The sequence below is a fragment of the Phyllobates terribilis genome, unplaced genomic scaffold, assembly GCF_046119375.1.
Source record: "Phyllobates terribilis strain yellow unplaced genomic scaffold, ASM4611937v1 Scaffold_11__3_contigs__length_659146591, whole genome shotgun sequence".
NCBI lineage: Eukaryota > Metazoa > Chordata > Amphibia > Anura > Dendrobatidae > Phyllobates > Phyllobates terribilis.
The window spans coordinates 390,257,973-390,280,511 of record NW_027362771.1 but is presented as its reverse complement, the minus strand read 5'-3'; the positions used below and the strand labels follow the sequence as shown (position 1 = coordinate 390,280,511).

At 43.0% G+C, this 22,539-nt stretch overlaps 1 protein-coding gene across 1 annotated transcript in view; it reads left to right on the top strand.

The window, feature by feature from the left end:
• UNC13C (unc-13 homolog C) overlaps nt 1-22,539 on the top strand; it is an 861,108-nt gene that overhangs the window by 370,053 nt on the left and 468,516 nt on the right. The window contains exon 13 of the mRNA XM_073653015.1: nt 13,743-13,858. Within this exon, the coding sequence (XP_073509116.1) occupies nt 13,743-13,858 (116 nt within the window). The remainder of the gene's footprint in view (nt 1-13,742; nt 13,859-22,539) is intronic.

The window sequence follows — 22,539 nt, the reverse complement described above, 5'->3', positions numbered from 1 at the left end:
CCTTCTCAGCATCCAAAGCCACCAGAACCGCGTAAGCCCTCCTATTGTTTATGACATCAATCAAGTCTATGACCCCCCTTGTGTTATCTGCCGCTTGTCTCCGTTTTATAAAGCCAGTTTGATCTAATGATATTAATGATGGGAGAATAGGGGATAAGCGTGTTGCTAGTCAATTAGCGTAGATCTTAAGGTCGGTATTTAATTAGGATATGGGTCTAAAATTTTGTGGGATGTCCAGCTGCTTGCTGGGCTTTGGTAATGTTATTATTGTGACTGATAACATCGCTTTGCGAAATGAACCCTGAGATACCGCGTGCTGAAGGGTTTCTGTCAGATATGGGGTTAACTGATTTATAAAGACTATATAATACATATTTGAAAAACCGTCAGGGCCCGGCAACTTATGTGATGGTAGAGATAAGATGGTTTTCTATATTTCTGCATTAGTAAGAAGGGCACTCAACTGCTTCAATTGATCCTTAGACAGAGAATGAAGACTAAGATTAGATAGGAAGGACTCAATGTCCCACAAACTGGGAGGAGTATGGTCAGGGGCAGAAGATAAGTTATAAAGTGAGGAATAATATTCCTTAAATTTGTTTGCAATATCTCTAAGGCTGTATAATTTCTGTTGTTGTGGGCCATTTTTGAGATAGGGGATTTTAGCTTTAATTTCTCTGGGTTTTAGTCTATTCTCTAAAAATTTCCCTTCTTTGTTGTCTTGAGAATAATAATGTGCTTTTATTTTTTGAAGATTGTTCTCATATTTATACAATAAACAGTCTCTCAATTGAATTTGAAGATTCCATAGTTTACCAGCTCGTTCTCTATTGAAAGAATGTTTGTTTAAGACTTCTAGATTCTGAATTTCAGAGAGGATTTCATTGAATTTTTTATCCCTTTCTTGTTTAATGTTATGGCCTAGTTTAATAAAAATCCCTCACATGTATGCGTTGTGTGAGTTCCATAGGAGGAAAGGGCTATCCACTGATTTGGCGTTAATTTGAAAAAATTCTTGCAAACTATTTTGAAGGTAAGCTACGTTTTGTGGAGAAGATAAAATATACGAATTAGTTTTCCAAAGATAAGTGGGAGGGGATAAGTGTCTCTCCTCCACATGTAACATTAACGGGGCATGATCCAACCATGTAATGAGGCCTATGGACGAGAGTACAGTGTCATCTAGAAGTGATCTGCTCACCAAAAATTAATCTATGCGTGAGTATGTGTTATGGACAGACGAGAAGAAGGAATAATCTCTTTCATTCATATTATGGATTCTCCAAATATCATATAGATCTTTGTTAATTAAAGATGCTAAATTGGGGGAGTATCTTTTAGATATTGACGAAGAGTCCAATTCACAATCATGTGTTAAATTGAAATCTCAGCAGTAGATGACATGGCATTGTTTTACTTTGTTTACTTTTTCATTAACTTATGCAGAAAGTTTAACTGAGAAATATTAGGCGCATAAACTACTACAATGGTATATATTACATTATTAATGGAACATACTTGAATTATATATCTCCCCTGTGAATTAGAAACCAAGCATATTGGAGAGAAAGCCACAGAGCTGCTGATAGCTAGCATTACAGCCCTCTTTTTTTTTTTCTTATAATTGGAAACACACATGTGTAACACATGTGGAAAAAGGGGGTGTCGCAGTCTACCAGCATCTCTATGGATAATATGAGTTTCCTGAGCACAAAAGATGTCACATTTAGAGGAAACTGCCTCCTTCTACATGAAAGATCTTTTCTGTGGACTTTTAAGACCATTAACATTCATTGAACATATCTTAATCACCATTTTTATAATTAGGAAAATGCTGAAGCCAGATAAAATCTGTGACCAACCATGTACAAATGTGCAACATCAACTCCATCTTTCCCAAAATCCACCAACATTTCAGAATTAGGCTGTATATAGCAGAGAACATAAAAATACAAACCATTAATTTGACCAACATTAACAATTAAGTAGCAGATCAAATAAAAGGATCTACTTATTCTGTGTGACTCACTGGTCAGTAACCCAGAAGGGGGGAAAAGTTCCGCTGGATTGGCCGAAAAAGGTACACGGTTCGCTCTCTACCCAGACGCAGAAGATTCTATCATTCACCGCTTAGACTTGTTTTTAGTTGAAGAAAGTTGCCAGACGGTTTCCACAAATTGTGGGTGAGGTCTGTTAGGGCAAGTGGGTTCTATTAGTGTAAAGTTCCAGTTACGCATGAGGTTTTCTCTCTCTTCAAAGGAGTTAACCGTGTGCCACTCTCCTCTGTAATTTATGAGAAGCTTCAGCAGGAAACCCCATGTATATGCCACTTCCCTTTCTCTCAGAGTCAAAGTGATGGGAGTCAATTATCTGTGGAAATGGAGAGTCGCTGTCACGGGTGTGTCAGAGGTGACAGACAGTTGCCCTGCAGTTGGTTGCAGGAGATCTCTACGTTTGGCATTACAGACATCTTTTTAGAGGCTGTCTCTAGGACCCAGCTACCTCCCTCTGGCTAATTAACACCCTGCCTGGATGTATAAATACCTGCTTTGTTTCAGAGGGAGGTGCCGCGATATTCATTACTACTTGTGAAAGCTTTAGCAAGAGCAGTACTTCGTCCTCTCTGGAGCTTGAGGACGTGTACGCATTTGTGTGGAGTTTGTCTAAAGCTAGGCAAATTTCCCCCTGTTTGTCCACCCCTGTTGTCTATAGTGTTTAGTAAAGATTGACTAGTGCTCATCTCTTCCCTTTCCTAGCCTTAGCCATACACCAGAGAAAGACAGGGCGAGGCAAGCGTGAGGCGATTGGTGAATAGCCAATACAGGGACGTTATGGGAGACAGGGTGACGCTAGATCAATCTAGGAGGTCTCCACTTCCCCCCTTTCCCTAGAGTCTGGTCTCCCTTTCCCTCTTCCCTTTGTGTTGCACTAAGTCTTTCCCACACCTTGCGTGACATTATTGCCGGCCGTGCACATTTTGAAAAGGAGAAAAAAAAATTGACACTTTGTTTTTTTCCCTCTGTGTTTTTGGGCATGGACTATTTTTTTTTCTTTCTCCCTTGATGCCTTGGCGGTATATGAAACCCCTCAGTCCTTGGAGGCTGCCATGTCATTGGCCATACGTCTTGATAGACGCCGTCTGGATAAACTGGTGAGACCACCTTCTCCGGGGCCTTCTTGTCGGGGTTTTTTACCTCTGCCAGGGGAGCGGTCTGGGGTTGAGCCAGTACTGGGGGAGGTGGAGGAACCCATGCAGTTAGGGGGTGTCTCTATATCATACATCTCCCCGGAGAGTCGCAGGAAAAAAGGCATATGTTTTTTTGTGGGAAAAAGGGACATTTTGTTGGGACCTGTTCTGCAATTTCTGAATAAAAGGAGTCTTGATTAACTCTTAATAGTCTGGAGTTGGATAAACAAGGGGTGCATTTATTACAAACCTCTAGTTCCCGCTTTGTCTTGTCAGCAGAGGTGGTGCTAGAGGGCAAAACCGAGAAAATTTCTGTGTTACAGTGGAGCCCGAGTCAGCATCATTGATGCTGAGTTTGTGAAAACTCATGGTCTTGCTTGCTGTGCTTTAGCTGAACCTATTTCCATCTTTGCCATTGACTCGGCGCCACTTGTACAGAAAGCATTTACTCAGTTCACTCAGGGCGGGGTCAGTTCATTGTGAAATAATCCCTTGCTATGTCCTGGACAATCATCCCACACCAATTGTTTTAGGTATTCCTTGGCTTGTTAAACATAATCCATTGGTGGATTGGCAAGCCGGGGAGATTATTGAATGGGGAGATTACTGCCATGAGAACTGTTTAGATATTTCCCTTGCTACTGTCTCTACGGAAATATTACCTGCTTTTCTGTCTGATTTTAAGGACGTTTTTTCTGAGAGGGGGTGTCAGGATTTGCCTCCTCATCGTGCTTATGACAATCCTATTAACCTGACCCCTGGAGCTAAACTACCGAAATCCAGACTGTATAATCTTTCTGGCCCTGAGAGACAAGCCATGAAGGATTTCATTGCGGAAAGTCTGTTGAAGGGACATATCAGACCCTCATCTTCACCCGTTGCGGCAGGGTTCTTCTTTGTGAAGAAAAATGATGGCAGTCTATGTCGCTGTTTAGATTTCCGGGAATTAAATGAAATTACCATCCGTGATCCATACCCTCTTACTCTGATTTCTGATTTGTTCAGCCAGGTTGTAGGAGCTAAGGTATTCTCCAAGTTGGATTTAAGGGGAGCCTACAATCTGGTTAGAATCAGAGAAGGAGACGAATGGAAAACAGCGTTCAATACCCCGGAAGAACATTTCAAGAATCTGGTTATGCCTTTTGGTTTGACCAATGCACCTGCAGTATTCCAGCATTTCATAAATTATATTTTCCATCATTTGGTGGGGAGGTATGTGGTGGTCTATCTGGACAATATTTTGGTTTACTCACATGATTTTGAGACTCATCGGGGGCATGTTAAGCAGGTGCTCCAGATATTAAGGGATAACAAACTTTATGCCAAACTGGAAAAATGTGTTTTTGCTGTTCAGGAGGTGCAGTTTTTGGGATATTTGTTGTCATCTTCGGGTTTTCGGATGGATCCGGAGAAGATTCGTGCAGGCCTTGATTGGGAACGTCCCGAGAACCTGAAGGCTCTACACCGTTTTCTGGGCTTTACTAATTTTTACCGGAAATTCATCCAAAATTACTCTGTTATTGTGAAACCCCTTACTGACATGTGAATTCTGTCAATGGAAGTGTCTATTGGGGAGCAGTTAGGAATAGCTGCTTTAATCAGACCTTGAAGGAATCCCCTCAGTTTTTGAGGAGGCACATCTTCTGGTATCCCTCGCAATTTTACATTGTTTCGCAGAGAGCGATCCTCTAAATCCACTAGTTTAGTTTGTATGGCTTCCAAATCGTCTGAGAGTTCATTATGTGCACCTATCAGTTTGTTATGTGACTTGGCAAAGTCTCCCATTTTATTTTTCATGTGAGATACTCTCTTATCTAGTTCTGTTATGCACACGCCCGTACTGACTGGAGTGTGCGTGTTTAGTGATCCCACTGGACCATGAACCGGAGAGTGCCTGGAGGGGCGTAACTAAGTATCTACCCAATCCGACCAAGGCCGCACGACGGCTAACGACGCCTGTGCATCAGGGAGGAACTGAGCAGAGGGACCAGGTGCTACTCCAGGTCAGACCCCGGACACGACTGTTGACCCACACCGGAGAATACAGGAACAGGCAGGTTAGGCTGGCACACTGACTGGTGGGTATAGGCAGGCACGGCAGGTATGCAGACAGGCGGGTACTGGTAACCACGACTAGTATGCAGGCAGGGAGTACTGGCAAGCATGGCTGGAGTGCCGACAGGGAGGCACTAGCAGGTTGGAGCACAGGCTGGATAAGGTCCAGTACAGACTGGGACTCAGGAACAGAACCGCCGATGCGGTAGACAAGAGCGAGACCGCCGGAGCGGTGAACAAGAGCTGAGCAGGGCGAGGCCGCCGGAGCAGTGAGCAAGAGCAGAGCAGGGCGAGACCGCCAGAGCGGTGAGCAAGAGCAGAGCAGGGCGAGACCGCCTGGAGCAGTGAGCAAAGGCAGGACAGAGCGAGACCGCTTCGAGCGGTGAGCAAAGGCAGAGCAGAGCGAGACCGCCTGGAGAGGTGAGCAAAGTCAGTGCAGAGGGAGGCCGCCTGGAGCGGTGAGCAAAGGCAGAGCAGAGCGAGACCGCCTGGAGCGGTGAGCAAAGGCAGAGCAGAGCGAGAACCGCCGGAGCAGTGAGCAAGACAGAGCAGGCAGGAACCGCCGGAGCGGTGAGCAAGGCAGAGCAGAGAGAAACCACCGGAGCGGTGAGCAAGGCAGAGCGGGCAGAAACCTCCGGAGCGGTGAGCAAGGCAGAGCAGGCAAGAACCGCCAGAGCGGTGAGCAAGGCAGAGCAGGCAAGAACCGCCGGAGCAGTGAGCAAGGCAGACCAGGCAAGAACTGCCGGAGCGGTGAGCAAGGCAGAGCAGTCAGAAACCGCCGGAGCGGTGAGCAAGGCAGAGCAGGCAGGAACCACCGGAGCGGTGAGCAAGGTAGAGCGGGCAGAATCCACCGGAGCGGTGAGCAAGGCAGAGCAGGCAAGAACCGCCAGAGCGGTGAGCAAGGCAGAGCAGGCAAGAACCGCCGGAGCGGTGAGCAAGGCAGAACGGGCAAGAACTGCCGGAGCGGTGAGCAAGGTAGAGCGGGCAAGAACCGCCGGAGCGGTGAGCAAGGCTGAGCAGGCAAGAACCGCCGGAGCGGTGAGCAAGATAGAGCGGGCAAGAACCGCCGGAGCGGTGAGCAAGGCAGAGCAGGCAAGAACCGCCGGAGCGGTGAGCAAGGCAGAGCAGGCAAGAACCGCCAGAGCGGTGAGCAAGGCAGAGCAGAGGGGACAGGGCTCTGTTCACACAGAACAGACTGGAAGGGAAAGGCGAACCAGATACACACAAGATACTTGCAATGAAGTAGCGAGTGGACTCTAAACTCACAAACGGAAGTACAGCGACAACGAGTAGGAGTTAGGTGCAGGTTCAGACTCTGCAGAAAAAGGGAAGGTATGGACAAAGAGAAAGACAGATAACAGGTTAGGAGAGTGTTCAGACAGGAACTGGGTGTACAGAGAGGAACTGACACTGCAGCGAGATACAGGAGCGAGTCTGGGTATGCAGCCCCCAGAAAAGGCGGAACGAACAGGCTAGGAGCGTGATCAGACTGGCCTGGAAATACAGCCTCCAGGAAGACGGACAGACAGGCAAGAAAACACAGATAACAGATCTAGGTATGCGGCCCCTAGAAGGCAGGACGAACAGGCTAGGGTACAGTTCAGACAGGAACTGCTACTGAAAGAGATACAGGAGCCAGTCTGTGAATACAGTCCCCAGAGTGGTGGAAATAGACAAGAACAGAACAGGACCTGGCACATTCAGAGTCAAGGAGCACACTGAATGATAGCGTTGCTCAGGCATCAGCTTCCAGGTGAGGCTGGTTTAAATATCCAGTGACTGACAGCAATAGGCTGAGGACGCATTAGGGGTTTGCCCACAGCAGCTACAAGAAACAGGAAGTGACCGGGCCGCCGCCCTAAGCAGTCAGAACAGAGACAAACAGACAGCATGGAAAGAAGCCGGGCTAGCAGACTGGACTGATGATCAAGTTTGCGATCTTGCATAGTGGGAGATGGTGCCCTATGCAAGAACGCCGCCAGGTATGTTACAAGTTCCTTAGTTAGAGTTTGTATAGGCAATAATAGATTGGCAAATTCCTTTTCCACAGAACTGCTGAAAGCCACCAGCATATCTCTAAGTTGCCTGATGCTGGTTCATCTGATGTGCTGAACTGTGCCAGTGCTATTGTAGTACAAGATGTAGCAGAGCTGGCTGATTCCCCTGCCTACACTTGCAGCTCCTCCTCCAGCCCCTGTCTGTGTGAAGCTGTGTTAACTGTGGGAGAGGAAATATCCCTCCTCCTCCCTGACGGGACTACATCCTCCTCCATGTTTGTCAGGGGACTATATCATGAACCCGGTGAGTGATTTTGCTGTGGGGAGGGATCCGGGGGTCCTGTGCTCATTGCGGGCGGGGAGTGCAACTCCGCTGGAGGTGTCCGGGTCACAGGGGTCATCACACTGTTATCAGAGACACGACTGTGAATGGAGGTCTCAGTGCCATCATTGCTCCCGTCTTCTGTGAAGTAAAACTCCAATTGTCCTTGTTTCTTCTGATTTCTTTTACCTCTGGTCATTATGCCAGGTGTTAGGTGAGAGGGATGAGCCATAAAAAGTAGAATGAACGCTGCATACGTTGCTGAACAGGCTCTGGGTGAGAGGTCGCTTAGTACTCACACAGCCATGTTAGTCGGCTGCCATGCCACGACCCTCTCTAACTTTTAATTTTTAATGTAGTATGTTTTGGTAATGACCACATTTTTTTTTATTATTGTATTGCAATATCATGAGATACCTTAGACATGGCTGCACATACTTTTAAGATTAGAAAACTGAACATGATGACTAAAGCACAGTATACTTTTATGATATGAACCTTTCAACAGTGATACCATGCGTTCTGGGCAGATTAATAATTCAAGAGCCTGAGTTTCTTAAATTGGAATGAATTTAACTATACTCTATTCGATGAAATAATGAAATAACAGAACAATAGATTGACATATAGTAGTTAACAATCATCAAAATCTATTCATTAAGAGAAAATACAATAGAAATTTGTGCCTGATAGACTTCTGAATAAGTCAATGGGGTCTACTGGGCACTGGTGATATCTGTAACATGGCTAATCCTGCCGAGTGGTGTAGATTTCTGTATATTAATAAAGAGTATTATGGGTTTTCTTAACCTGACAACTTCCTTACAATAAGCCAGCATTATTAAGGTAATAATACTTATTATACAGCAGATTATTATTTGAAAGGAACCTGTTAAATTGAGAATGGAATTTGATCTGCAAGAAGCCTGTCTAAAGCATGAGGGGCTGAGTAAATTGATTTAGAGTTTTTGGGTAAAGATTGAGGGAGTCTCTACTCATCCTGAGCTTATGAGTCCAGTGGACAGTCCAACTCAATAAATCAAAGGCTTTCACTCACTGAGCTGGACCACCGACTGGACTCATAAGCCAAGAATGAATAAGAATTCATCTTTTCACAAAAGCTGCATAAGAATCTGCTGAACTACTTCTGTTCCAGAACATAATGTTGGTAGATTGATCAGTCTGTTGAATGTGGCAGGTTTCACTATATTTAAAGTATTTATTTATTCGAGACTTTGCTTCTTTTTTCCTATTGGACTAAGAATTACAGGCAAGGTTGCTAACTACCCGCTTGTTCTGCCCGTCGCCAATCTCTGCCGGCTCAGAGCAGTCATGGACCGATCCTGCCTGCGATTCTGCTTCTTCACTTGACTTCTCATCAACAGAGCAGCTCATCTTCTTCCGGTCTGCTTTGTTGACTGATTGACAGTTGGCTCCCCACAGTTAGCCAGCAGGGAGCCAGCTTTCAGTCATCTTGTCATTGGTAGTTATGTTCCATATTCTGAGCAGAGCGGAGGAGAGGAAGCTGCTCTGTTGACGTGACATCACTGGAAGCTGCAAAATTGATGGCAGAATTTATCCATGATTACTCTGAGCCAGCAGAGATTGACGCTGTGAAGAGTAGGCAAATAATTAGCAACTGCCTACCTGTAAGTTCTTAGTCCAATAGGAGAACCCATTTAAGAACCTGTTATAGAAAGAGAAGTAAAAGTTACCTGGTAATGAAAATGTACAGTTTAGAAAAGGGCAAGTGCCTCTTAATATCTGAGGCAGTTTTTTAGAGAAGGGAAAAAGAAGCAGCAGGTTAAAGAAAGGAGTGAGCAATTTCACTTGTGGGTGGGAAAACAAGACCAAGATGTGCAATTGTGTGAGTCAATATTTATATAAACTAACTTTGACTGAGTTTTTGGGAGTGAGAGGTGGGCAGTGACTTTACACATCACAGTAAATCATAGCTGTGTAAAGAGCTACTGCAGATAATCATTGCCCACTCAGAACTTTTTCCTAACTTTTTTGTCTCGCACTTAGTCAGCTTTGAAGTTATTCTAATTTACTTTTATCAAATACATTCATGGCATATCATGTTCAGATCAGATTTACTGAATTTCCTTATTCATCAGCATTTATTGTGGGTGTATTGTTTAATTTATGATCTCACATAGTTACCAAGAAGTAATATTAAGTTAAAATTTAAGGATGCCTCTCTCCCAAGTGCATGGTCTAATTTACACCTTTTCTGTATGTGACCCATCACTTATTCAGAGCTAATTGCTTACCTTCTGTTATACTCTGTATAGCTGACATCTCAGTCTTGCAAATCTTTACCTGGCTGCACATACTTTGAACAGTTTTTTGATTGTGAAGACAAATCTGTTTAGTGTACATAAGTTTATGCTTCAAGAAACAAAAACATTTCCACCCATTGCAGACTACTGTACTTTGCTTGATGTTGCTGATTTCAGATTATGCCAAATGTTACTTATAGTTTCCAGGAAAATGAGGTAGTCCACACCGACGAAAGCTTAATTTGTGTTTCCTGCAAATTAATTTCTTTTGATTTTGTGTTACTGTACAAAATGTATCTTAATTATTGTCAGAAGTATCTATTTCACAAGCGCCCTATAAGTAGAGACCACAGGTAGAAGGGGAAGAGGGGAGGCAAAAGCTGAGGATAGATAAACAGATCTTGTGTGACAATCTGCCAAAAAGGTAACTTACAAAATAGGCATAAATCTATCGCGCTAATAAGGTGTGTACAGGGGGTTTGTATTACCTACAGAAGTATGCAGGAAGAAATGGTAGAAACACGGACCAGTGTTTTAATGACACAAAAAAATTATATAAAACTGAGTAAAAAAGGGGACCATATGAACAAGAGATATAATAACAGATTATAAGTAGTAAAACAATGATTATATATCTCTGAATGGTCCCTACTTCTTAAAAATTTAAATAGTCCAAAGTCAATATGCTAGGAAGATCCAGTTGGTAGGTTAAATAAACAATTCCTGGTAAATAAAGCAGCGGTCCGTTCCTGATAAGCCAGACAGTGGTCTGTATTGTACTATGCTTAGGGCAATCCAAGCCCCTCTGCTATGAGGTGAAACTGCAAAAAGTCCAACTGCTGGATGAAGTAATGATCCTGCTGATAGTACGTAGTACAACTTACTTTGTTCCGATGCTGAAGCCGATGGTTAGGTAGATGAAGGTAGCGCCTTTGAGTGTACTCACTTTTCTTTATCCACGTTGGTGTCCTGATGCAAGTAGATGCTGACCGTGGGAATGCGGGTGCACGCGCTGGCGGAGGGACGTCCACTTACTTTACTGGATACACGGCGTCACAGAGAGAGGAAGTCGGCGTAGCAGAGTCAGGGGCACTCCAGCCGGTAGCGTCCCTGGTTACCAACCTAGGGTGAATGGTGCGTGCTGAAAAACGGGTGACATCACACTGTACGGATTTGTGACCCTGACGAAGGGGGACTGGGGATTCCCTGAAACACGTTGGTCTGCCTTTTTGGGCTCTTGGACTTGCCGTACAGTATGACGTCATCCGCTTTCCAGCACGCACCATTTAGCCTAGGTTGGTAACCAGGGACGCTACTGGCCGGAGCGCCCCGGGCTCTGCTACGCTGCCTTCCTCTCTCCATGATGCCGTGTATCCAGTAAAGTAAGTGGACATCCCTCCTCCTGCACGCGCACCATGACTCTCCACATGAGCATGGTTTGGCACAATACCAATAATGCAACATGTACAGACAAGGACAGTATCTCATAAGTAATTTAACAAGGTAACAAGTATATTATAATATAAAAGTATAGGCAAATATGTGAACCAAGGTCAAGTAACATTGCATATTACTGAATGTGCCCCCAGAATCAATGTCACTGGTGGATCCCTGGCACCCCAGTCTGACAATGATGTTAAAATGTAGTTGTTGTGGTGGTATTACATATATGCAGAGGAAAGCTCCAACAACTTCATAGTACATTTTTAATTCTGCATGTCTTTAGACAGTTTTAACTGCTTAAAGGTAAGCTATCTTCAGTAAAAGACATAATTTGAATCAGGTTTTTGCGTTACATGTATTTTTAAAAAAAAACGTTTTAGCAGTGTTTTTGTTTTTTTTCATATAATGACAAAATTAATAACCTTGCAATTTTCACACTGGCCATTAGGGATTTTTTTTGATTTATACTTCCTATCCTTTAAAAAAGGGTTTTCAGCACTCTCCAAGTCATCTGAGGCTGGATTACATTGACAGGTAACACCTCTATATACAGCTGATAACAAAGAATCCAGCAATCACTATAGGTGATGTTATAGCTGACCCTGACCCACTTGCTTTCACAATGACCTTTCAATAGGCTCAGGAGACATCAATAAAAAATACCCCACACAATATTTGTAGGACTGACAGAACTGCTATGCCTGTCTGTCCCATAGAAGTGAATATATTGGTGGTCAAGCATGTGCGGTCTCCTCCTAGGCACAAAGTGCAACTCATAGCATTGGTGTATCCTGACTGGTACAAGTCCTATCAGATACAAGTCCTATCTGATGTGAGTACTGACAGATATATGTGTATATTTATATACATTGATAGAGATGGTGATTTGAACCCAAATAATGTCCCTATCATAACTTTGAACTACTAGGACCGAAGACAGGAAGTGTTGTATTGGTGGCACTGATCCAAAAAAAAATGCTAAAAGCTGCACAAATTTTATAACTAGAAATACAAAATATATTCTATTACATCAATTTTACAAGTCTATGGCCGTGACTAATCAAAGTGTTTACAACAGTTTCTGGTGTAAAAGACTTTGAAAAGTTGTATTTTTTTTACACCTCTTTACTCAAAAATGTTGCAATTTTTAGCATTTTCACTCCAGTTTTGTGCAGCTTCACTGAAATGTGAGGAGTTGGGGAAGAGCTGGGGCAGGTCACGGCTTTACAATGCCTGCCCATCAATTTCTTTAAAACTGGCAGTGTTTCTTGCACCAGAAATGTTACTCCATGACGTACATTTCCGGTGTAAGAAACACCTCCCGTTTTAAAGAATTTAATGGGCTAGGCATAAAATCCCTAATTAAGGCTGATGTGCAAAACTACAGTCTTAATGAATTTGGGTCTTTATGTTTATATGCTGTAACTAATTAAATTAATGCCTCTATTATACATTATTGTTTATATACCATTTAAAGCACCATTTTTTATATCAGAGTTGGAGTGGTGCTACTAATCTAAGTTCCCTGACCCTAGTATTATTATTACCAGCCCCCGTCTTTTGCTCTCGGTCCTGAAGTCAGAGGTAACGGTCAAAAGCGCTCAGTGTAAGTCTATGACAGCCTTTTTTTGCCTCGTTCTGGCTCTCATAGACTTACATTGAGTTGTGAGGCCCAGCAAACACTGCAGCGATCCCGTAGGCCACAAACTGAAGAAAGCGACTGGAGCGGCACTGATAACAGAAGAAGACGATGGCTGGTGAGTATAATACTAGGGGCAGGGAACTTAGATTAGTAGCACCATTCCAGCAGTAAAATAAAATAAAAAATTCTGGAGTGGTGCTTTAATTTGATTTTATGATGAATTACATTCTTAGTAGGTTCTGCTGTATTTTATATTATCAATATTGCAGTAAAATATAATCACACGCGGTAAGTAAAAATAAACAGGATAAAAAGGCTTGTGATCATCATATGTTGTACCCTCATTACTGTATAGATGCAATATCACCTTCACGTTTTTCTTGCACATTTTATACTATATATATGTATGTATATACATACACCAGTTTTAGCTCAGCATGTGTAGAGATTGGTTATTTGTACCAGGCCAGAGAGAACATTGCACCCGTTTGTTGGAAGTGAATTTGTTTGTCAAATACATAACCACAGCCGAAGACTAACACATTTATAGAGGAAATAAAAAAATGTGTGTACAGCCTTAATTACGACTGTTCTGCTGCTAGAACAAGCGCCTGCATGCTAATTAGGACAAATATTCCCGTATCTCTAGCACAGCAAAGATGATTGTATGCTGCTTAGCCAGTGTAATGTGATCAAACACTGGGAGTTGACATCTGTTTTCCACTCCTGAGTATTGAGGCAATAGAAATAGTTGCAGTCGTCCAGGTAGGCAAAATTGTTGTTTACTGACTTTTCGATCTCTTTTTCTCAGAAAAACGGACTGATAAATCCGCTGTCTCTGGTGCCATTAGGCTGAAAATCCACGTTGAAATCAAGGGAGAAGAAAATGTGCCCCCTTACCACATACAGTATACTTGTTTGCATGAGGTAAGGTTGTGGCTGAAAATGACAAAAAAAAAACGAATAAATAGTACATAGACATATATTCATGTAAATATTCATACATCTATAAAAGTATTAGTGGCATAGACCTTCTGTATTTGGTAGTTTTTTCTCTAATGTGTGACCTGAGCTTGCTATGTCTCATGGGTCCATTTTCCTGGGACTCTTTAAAGGTCTTCTCTGGCTTAGAAAACCCATTTTAAATACTATATTGTGAGTCTATCTGAATTATGACCCTCATCTAGTGCCTCCCCACCTCTAGAGGACCCAATACATCTGTACATTACACAGACATTGATTACAATAGGAAGGGCGGAATGCTTCATTGCTGCAGTGGTGGAGCTGCAGGGGGTGAGAACACTTATTGCAAGGTTTTTCCATGGATAGCAGCTGATCTCTGACAATCCCAGCAGCTAGATTCTTTGTGTCATCGGGGAAAGGTAAAGGTTTGCCATCAACAGAAAAGGGATTGTCAAAAGTGACTAGGCTTATTTTCATATTTTTCACGCGGTTTTAATAGCTCTAAAAAAATTCTTATTCAGATATTCAAACATTTTTGCCTCTTTTTTCATAATGGGGAGTCAAATTTTTAGGTCATTTTTGTTTTTTTTTGTTTTTGTATGCTAATATTGGGTGGAAAATGTAAAAAAAAGAAAATGTGTCTATTTATCAAATTTTGTCATTTTTTTAACAACCTCAATAGACCACTATAAACCTTTTAAATAATTTCAGTGTAGACTACTTTATATATAGAATATGTTTTCTTTTCAAAAGGGATAGGGCTAGAAACAGCTATTCAGGCTGGTGGTGGCTTTCTTTTTTTGTTTTCATTTTGTATAATACATTTATTTATTTTTTTGTTTTATTTATTTATTTATTTTTTTCATTCATTTCATGTGTTTGACTAGTCATAATTAGTGTTGAGCGAGTATGTTCTGTCCGAGTATGCTCGGGCCGAGCTCCGAGTATTTATAGCTGCTCGGTGATATGGTTGAATCGCTCCCGTGTGAATGATTTGCAACTGTTTGGCAGCTTTATTAAATGTGAGGAATGTGTAAGAAATAGACTCGGCGAAAGGGTTAACAGAACATACTCGCTCAACACTAGTCATAATGTTATAAAAGAACTTTGGGGAACATTTCAACATTTAAATATATTTTTATAAAGCTGATTTCTAATATGCGATCCCCAGTTACAGGTTAGGCGATCACATGATTGCTGGGTTTAGAGTAGGAAGCGTTGTCAATGAGGAAGATTGACAGTCATCTTGTGCTTCTTTCATTTTCTAATAATTGTGCGAACAGTTGTTGCCTTCTCACCAAGTTGCTTGCCTATTGTCTTGTAGCCCATCCCAGCCTTGTACAGGTCTACAATTTTTTCAATGTTGCCCTTAGGCAGCTCTTTGGTCTTGGCCATGGTGGAGAGGTTGGACTGTGATTGATTGAGTGTGTGGGCAGTTGTCTTTTTTACAGGTAACAAGTTAAAACAGGTGCATTTAATTCAGGTAATGAGCACAGAGTAGAAGGGTTTCTTAAAGAAAAACTAAAAGGTAGGTGAGAGCCAGAATTCTTGCTGGTTGGTAGGTGATCAAATACTTATTTCATGCAATAAAATGCAATTTTTTAGATTCTGTCTCTCACAGTTGAAGTGTACCTACGATAAAAATTACAGACCTCTCCATTCTTTGTAGGTGGGAAAATGTGCAAAATCGGCAGTGTATCAAATACTTATTTTCCCCACTATATTAGCATATATTACAATATGAAAGTGTTAATAAAAATAAAGTTTTATTCGCATTTCTTATGCATTTTGTGTCCAAACTTGATTTTTAGTGATGAGCGAACGTGCTCGCCACTACTTTGTATTTGCCCGAGCATCACGGTGCTTGACAAGCTCGGCGCCCGGCGAGTATTTATGGGTTGCTCGGGCGGGAGCCATGTTTGGCGGTCTTTAGAAAGCCAATAAACAAGCAGGGATTGCCTGCCACGCTCTGTGATGCCATAGCCATGTTGGTTGTGGCATTACAGTGATTGGCTGGCCGCATAACGTCATCGGGTTTATTTAAGACCCGGTGACGCTAGGCTCATCACAGTCTACCCCGGAAATAGGCAGAGTAGGGAGAGCTGCTGCTGAGTCAGGGAGAGATTTTCTTGTGTAGAGTTAGTAAAAGCATTCCAAAACATATACAGTACAGACCAAAAGTTTGGACACACCTTCTCATTTAAAGATTTTTCTGTATTTTCTTGACTATGAAAATTGTACATTTACACTGAAGGCATCAAAACTATGAATTAACACATGTGGAATTATATACTTAACAAAAAAGTGTGAAACAACTGAAAATATGTCTTATATTCTAGGTTCTTCAAAGTAGCCACCTTTTGCTTTGATGACTGCTTTGCACACTCTTGGCATTCTCTTGATGAGCTTCAAGAGGTAGTCACCGGAAATGGTTTTCAATTCACAGGTGTTCCCTGTCAGGTTTAATAAGTGGGATTTCTTGCCTTATAAATGAGGTTGGGACCATCAGTTGTGTTGTGCAGAAGTCTGGTGGATACACAGCTGATAGTCCTACTGAATAGACTGTTAGAATTTGTATTATGGCATGAAAAAAGCAGCTAAGTAAAGAAAAACAAGTGGCCATCATTACTTTAAGAAATGAAGGTCAGTCAGTGCGAAAAATTGGGAAAACTTTGAAAGTGTCCCCAAGTGCAGTTGCAAAAACCATCAAGCGCTACAAAGAAACTGGCTCACATGAGGACCGCCCCAGGAAAGGAAGACCAAGAGTCACCTCTGCTTCTGAGGATAAGTTTATCCGAGTCACCAGCCTCAGAAATCGCAGGTTAACAGCAGCTCAGATTAGAGACCAGGTCAATACCACACAGAGTTCTAGCAGCAGACACATCTCTTCAACAACTGTTAAGAGGAGACTTTGTGTAGCAGGCCTTCATGGTAAAATAGCTGCTAGGAAACCACTGCTAAGGACAGGCAACAAGCAGAAGAGACTTGTTTGGGCTAAAGAACACAAGGAATGGACATTAGACCAGTGGAAATCTGTGCTTTGGTCTGATGAGTCCAATTTTGAGATCTTTCTTTCCAACCACCATGTATTGTGCGACGCAGAAAAGGTGAACGGATGGACTCTACATGCCTGGTTCCCACCGTGAAGCATGGAGGAGGAGGTGTGATGGTGTGGGGGTGCTTTGCTGGTGACACTGTTGAGGATTTATTCAAAATTGAAGGCATACTGAACCAGCATGGCTACCACAGCATCTTGCAGCGGCATGCTATTCCATCCTGTTTGTGTTTAGTTGGACCATCATTTATTTTTCAACAGGACAATGACCCCAAACACACCTCCAGGCTGTGTAAGGGCTATTTGACCAAGAAGGAGAGTGATGGGGTGCTACACCAGATGACCTGGCCTCCACAGTCACCAGACCTGAACACAATCGAGATGGTTTGGGGTGAGCTGGACCGCAGAGTGAAGGTAAAAGGGCCAACAAGTGCTAAGCATCTCTGGGAACTCCTTCAACATTGTTGGAAGACCATTTCCAGTGACTACCTCTTGAAGCTCATCAAGAGAATGCCAAGAGTGTGCAAAGCAGTCATCAAAGCAAAAGGTGGCTACTTTGAAGAACCTAGAAAATAAGACATATTTTCAGTTGTTTCACACTTTTTTGTTAAGTATATAATTCCACATGTGTTAATTCATAGTTTTGATGCCTTCAGTGTGAATGTACAATTTTCATAGTCATGAAAATACAGAAAAATCTTTAAATGAGAAGGTGTGCGCAAACTTTTGGTCTGTGCTGTATATATATATATATATATATATATATACAGTTATATGAAAAAGTTTGGGCACCCCTATTAATCTTAAGCTTAATGTTTTCTTAAAATTGGTGTTTTTGCAACAGCTATTTCAGTTTGATATATGTAATAACTGTTTGACACAGTAATGTTTCTGCCTTGAAATGAGGTTTATTGTACTAACAGAAAATGTGCAATCTGCATTCAAACAAAATTTGACAGGTGCATAAGTATGGGCACCTCACCAGAAAAGTGACATTAATATTTAGTAGATCCTCCTTTTGCAAAAATAACAGCCTCTAGTCGCTTCCTGTAGCTTTTAATGAGTTCCTGGATCCTGGATGAAGGTATTTTTGACCATTCCTCTTTACAAAACAATTCCAGTTCAGTTAAGTTTGATGGTCGCCGAGCATGGACAGCCCTCTTCAAATGATCCCACAGATGTTCAATGATATTCAGGTCTGGGGAGTGGGATGGCCATTCCAGAACATTGTAATTGTTCCTCTGCATGAATGCCTGAGTAGATTTGGAGTGGTGTTTTGAATCATTGTCTTGCTGAAAGATCCATCCCCTGCGTAACTTCAACTTTATCACTGATTCTTGAACATTATTTTCAAGAATCTGCTGATACTGAGTGGAATCCATGCGTCCCTCAACTTTAACAAGATTCCCGGTGCCGCCATTGGCCACACAGCCCCAAAGCATGATGGAACCTCCACCAAATTTTACTGTGGGTAGCAAGTGTTTTTCTTGGAATGCTGTGTTTTTTTGCCGCCATGCATAACGCCTTTTTGTATGACCAAACAACTCAATCTTGGTTTCATCAGTCCACAAGACCTTCTTCAAAAAAGAAATGGGCTTCTCCAAATGTGCTTTTGCATACCTCAGCTGACTCTGTTTGTGGCGTGCTTGCAGAAACTGCTTCTTTCGCATCACTCTCCCATACAGCTTCTCCTTGTGCAAAGTGCGTTGTATAGTTGACCGATGCACAGTGACACCATCTGCAGCAAGTTGATGCTGCAGCTCTCTGGAGGTGGTCTGAAGATTGTCCTTGACTGATCTCACCATTCTTCTTCTCTGCCTTTCTGATGTTTTTCTTGGCATGCCGCTTCTGGCCTTAACAAGAACTGTCCCTTTGTTCTTCCATTTCCTTACTATGTTCCTCACAGTGGAAACTGACAGGTTAAATCTCTGAGACAGCTTTTTGTATCCTTCCCCTGAACAACTATGTTGAATAATCTTTGTTTTCAGATCATTTGACAGTTGTTTTGAGGAGCTCATGATGCCACTCTTCAGAGGAGATTCAAACAGGAGAACAACTTGCAAGTGGCCACTTTAAGTAGCTTTTCTTATGATTGCATACACCTGTCTATGAAGTTCAAAGCTCAATGAGGTTACAAAACCAAAAAAAGTGCTTTAGTAAGTCAGTAAAAAGTAGATAGGAGTATTTAAAACAAGAAAATGATAAGGGTGCCCATACTTATGCACCTGTCAAATTTTGTTTGAATGAAGATTGCACAGTTTCTGTTACTACAATAAACCTCATTTCAAGGCAGAAACTTTACTGTGTCCAACAGTTATTACATATATCAAACTGAAATAGCTGTTGCAAAAACACCAATTTTAAGAAAACATTTAGCTTAAGATTAATAGGGGTGCCCAAACTTTTTCATATAACTGTATATGTCCATCTGAACTAACAGTCCTTCTGAGGACTAATCCAGCTGCATATATTCAGCGTTGATAGCAGGAGTTAGGCAGGTAGGCAGGGTTTGTGGCAAACTGCAGCGCATACTGCAAAAGAGGGTCCATTACACGTTCTGTCTGCTGCTGCTGTTCTTACAGATATTTGTAGACATAGCCCCAAATATCAGGGGCCAGGGCTATTTTTTTTTAATCTTAATCCTGATTATGTGCTTAAAAAGCAATCCAGATTACACCATTTTTTCTGCTCCATTTGCTTGTTAGCACTGCAGAATACAGCCAGATATTTTCCATATTACAGCGATAAAAATCCAGAAATTTCTAGTGAACGTGGAAAATATTGGCCTCCATTTTCAGTTTCTTGCAGTGTGTCAGTGAAGCTATTCACACGTGGTTGCTGTGAAGAATAGCAACCTACAGGCCCGCGATTTAAAATTGTGGTTGTCCATTAGACGTATCACATATAACTGCTGTCCAAAAATATCCATTTCTGACACCATTTACATTTTGTTGCAGTGTGTCAGTGAACCTATTCACATGATGTCACTGTGAAGAATAGTATTAGTAAACTACAGGCCCGCTATTTAAAATTGTGGTTGTCCGTCAGACATATCACATGTAATTGCGGTCCAAAATCAGACATTTCCGGCCTCCATTTACATTTTGTTGCCGTGTGTCAGTGAAGCCCACGAGGGCTTGTAGTTTACTAATACTATTCTTCACAGCGACCTCGTGTGAATAGCTTCACTGACACACTGCAACAAAATGTAACTGGAGGCCAGAAATGTCTGCTTGTGACACCACTGCTTCTGCCGCTGTTGTGCGTGCATGCCAATCCCCTGTCGATGGTGCATGCAGAGATGCCTCCCGCCCTGCACGTGTCATTGCACACTCTCAACTAGCACCATCAGCAAGCACGTCTACGTCCTTGTCCCAGCGCAGCGTTCAGTTGTCCCTACTCCAGTCCTTGGAACGCAAACGCAAATACGCAGCCATCGCCCCACTAAATTCACACATTTCGAGAATGCTTGCACTCGAAATGTTGCCTTTTAGGCTCGTGGAGACGGAAACTTTCCACAACCTGATGGCGGCGGCCGTCCCTCGGTACTCGGTCCCCAGCTGCCACTATTTCTCCCGGTGTGCCTTCCCCGCATTACGCAGGCATATGTCCCACAACATTAGCCGTACCCTCAACAACGCAGTTACTGGGAAAGTCCACCTTACCACAGACACGTGGACAAGTGTTTGTGGGCAGGGAGGGTACATCTCGCTGACAGCACACTGGGTTAACATAGTGGAAGCCGGGACCTAGTCTGACCTCGGGACGGAACACATCCTCCTGACACCAAGGATTGCGGGCCGTGGGTCAGCCAGGGTTGCCCCCACATTCTACAGCTCCTGCTCCTCTTCAGCCTCCATCTCCAAAATGACCACATCAGTCAGAAGCTGAAAGCACTGCAGCACTGCCTTGGCAAAGCGTTGTGGACAGCTCTGAAAGAGCAGGCAGATCTGTGGCTGATATTGCTGAACCTACAGCCAGGCATGGTCATGTGTGACAATGCCTGGAACCTGGTGGTGGCTCTGAAGCGAGTCAAGGTCACACATGTACCATGCCTGGCCCATGTGCTTAACCTCGGAGTTCAGCTGTTTCTCAAAACCTACCCAGATCTGCCGGATCTGCTTTTGACAGTACGCCGCGTGTGTGCCCATTTTAGAAAGTCAGCTACAGCGCCGCCTTTGCTGTTCTTCAGCAGCATTTGCCGCTTCCAGCTCACTGACTGGTGTGCGATGTCCCCATACATTGGAACTCTACATTGCAGATGTTAGGAAGGATTTGTGAGAAAAAAAGAGCAGTTGTTGACCACCAGCATCAGCATGGCCGTCAGTATTCAGGTCAGACTCCACACATAAGACCTGAGGAGTGGACATGGATGTCAGACATCTGTACCATCCTCCAAAACTTTGAGGACTCCACCAAGATGGTGAGCGGTGATGACGCCATAATTAGCGTTACCATCCTGCTTCTCTGTCTTCTGAAATGCTCTCTGCTCACAATTAAAGAGGATGCATTGTAGGCGGAGCACGATGAGATACAGCAAAGAACCATACAGGATGATTCCACACAGCCCAACCTCATCTCATCCCAATGTGGATTGGGTGACAATGAGGAAGAGGAGGAGGAAGAACAGGAGCTAGTTTCCTGCGCTATAGCCGGTACTACCTGCACAACTGTCATACTCTTTATTCAGCGTGGATGGCCTCAGGACAGGGATGAGGAGGAGAGCATGGTCAGTCGTCCTCTTGGTGAGTGCCTGTTAGCAGTCTGGCACACATGGCTGAGTTTATGTTACGCTGCCTTTCCCGTGACCCTCGCGTTGTCCAAATTTGGGTTGACAGTCATTACTGGTTTGTGACACTTCTAGACCCACGCTACAAGGAGAACTTTCTATCTCTTATTCCCACGTCAACAGGCCTAATAAAATTGGGTAGTACCAGAAGGCCCTTGTTGCGGAATTATTAAAAAAATTCCCATCTGAAAACTTTGGCGACAGAGGTCACAGTTTGTTGGACAACCAAGGAGTACAGGTGAGAGAGACACATCCAATCCAGCAGAGGCAGGGGAACACTGTTCAAGTTCTGGAACAGTTTTCACAGACCCTCCCATCGCACAGCCCCTTAAATTTTTATTGGGGTTTTTCCAAAATTTTGGCAGTTGTTGTACTCACTGCATACCCTATAACTGTATAGCATACCCTCTCCTTTCTTATGGGAACATGTCGTACTCGTTACTGTGGCCCACCTCTATGTGTCTTTAAATTGTTATTGTGTTTTTTCCTAAATTTTGGCAGCCATTGTACTCACTGCATACCCTATAACTGTATAGCAGACCCGCTCCTTTCTAATGGGGACATGTCATTACTATGGCCCACCTTTATGTGTCTTTAAATTGTTATTGACGTTTTTCCTAAATTTTGGCAGCCATTGTACTCACTGCATATCCTATAACTGTATAGCCGACCCTCTCCTTTCTAATGGGAACATGTCGTACCCATTACTGTGGCCCACCTCTATGTGTCTTTAAATTGTTATTTGGGTTTTTCCCAAATTTTGGGAGCCCTTGCAGTCACTGCATGGGCATTACCACTATA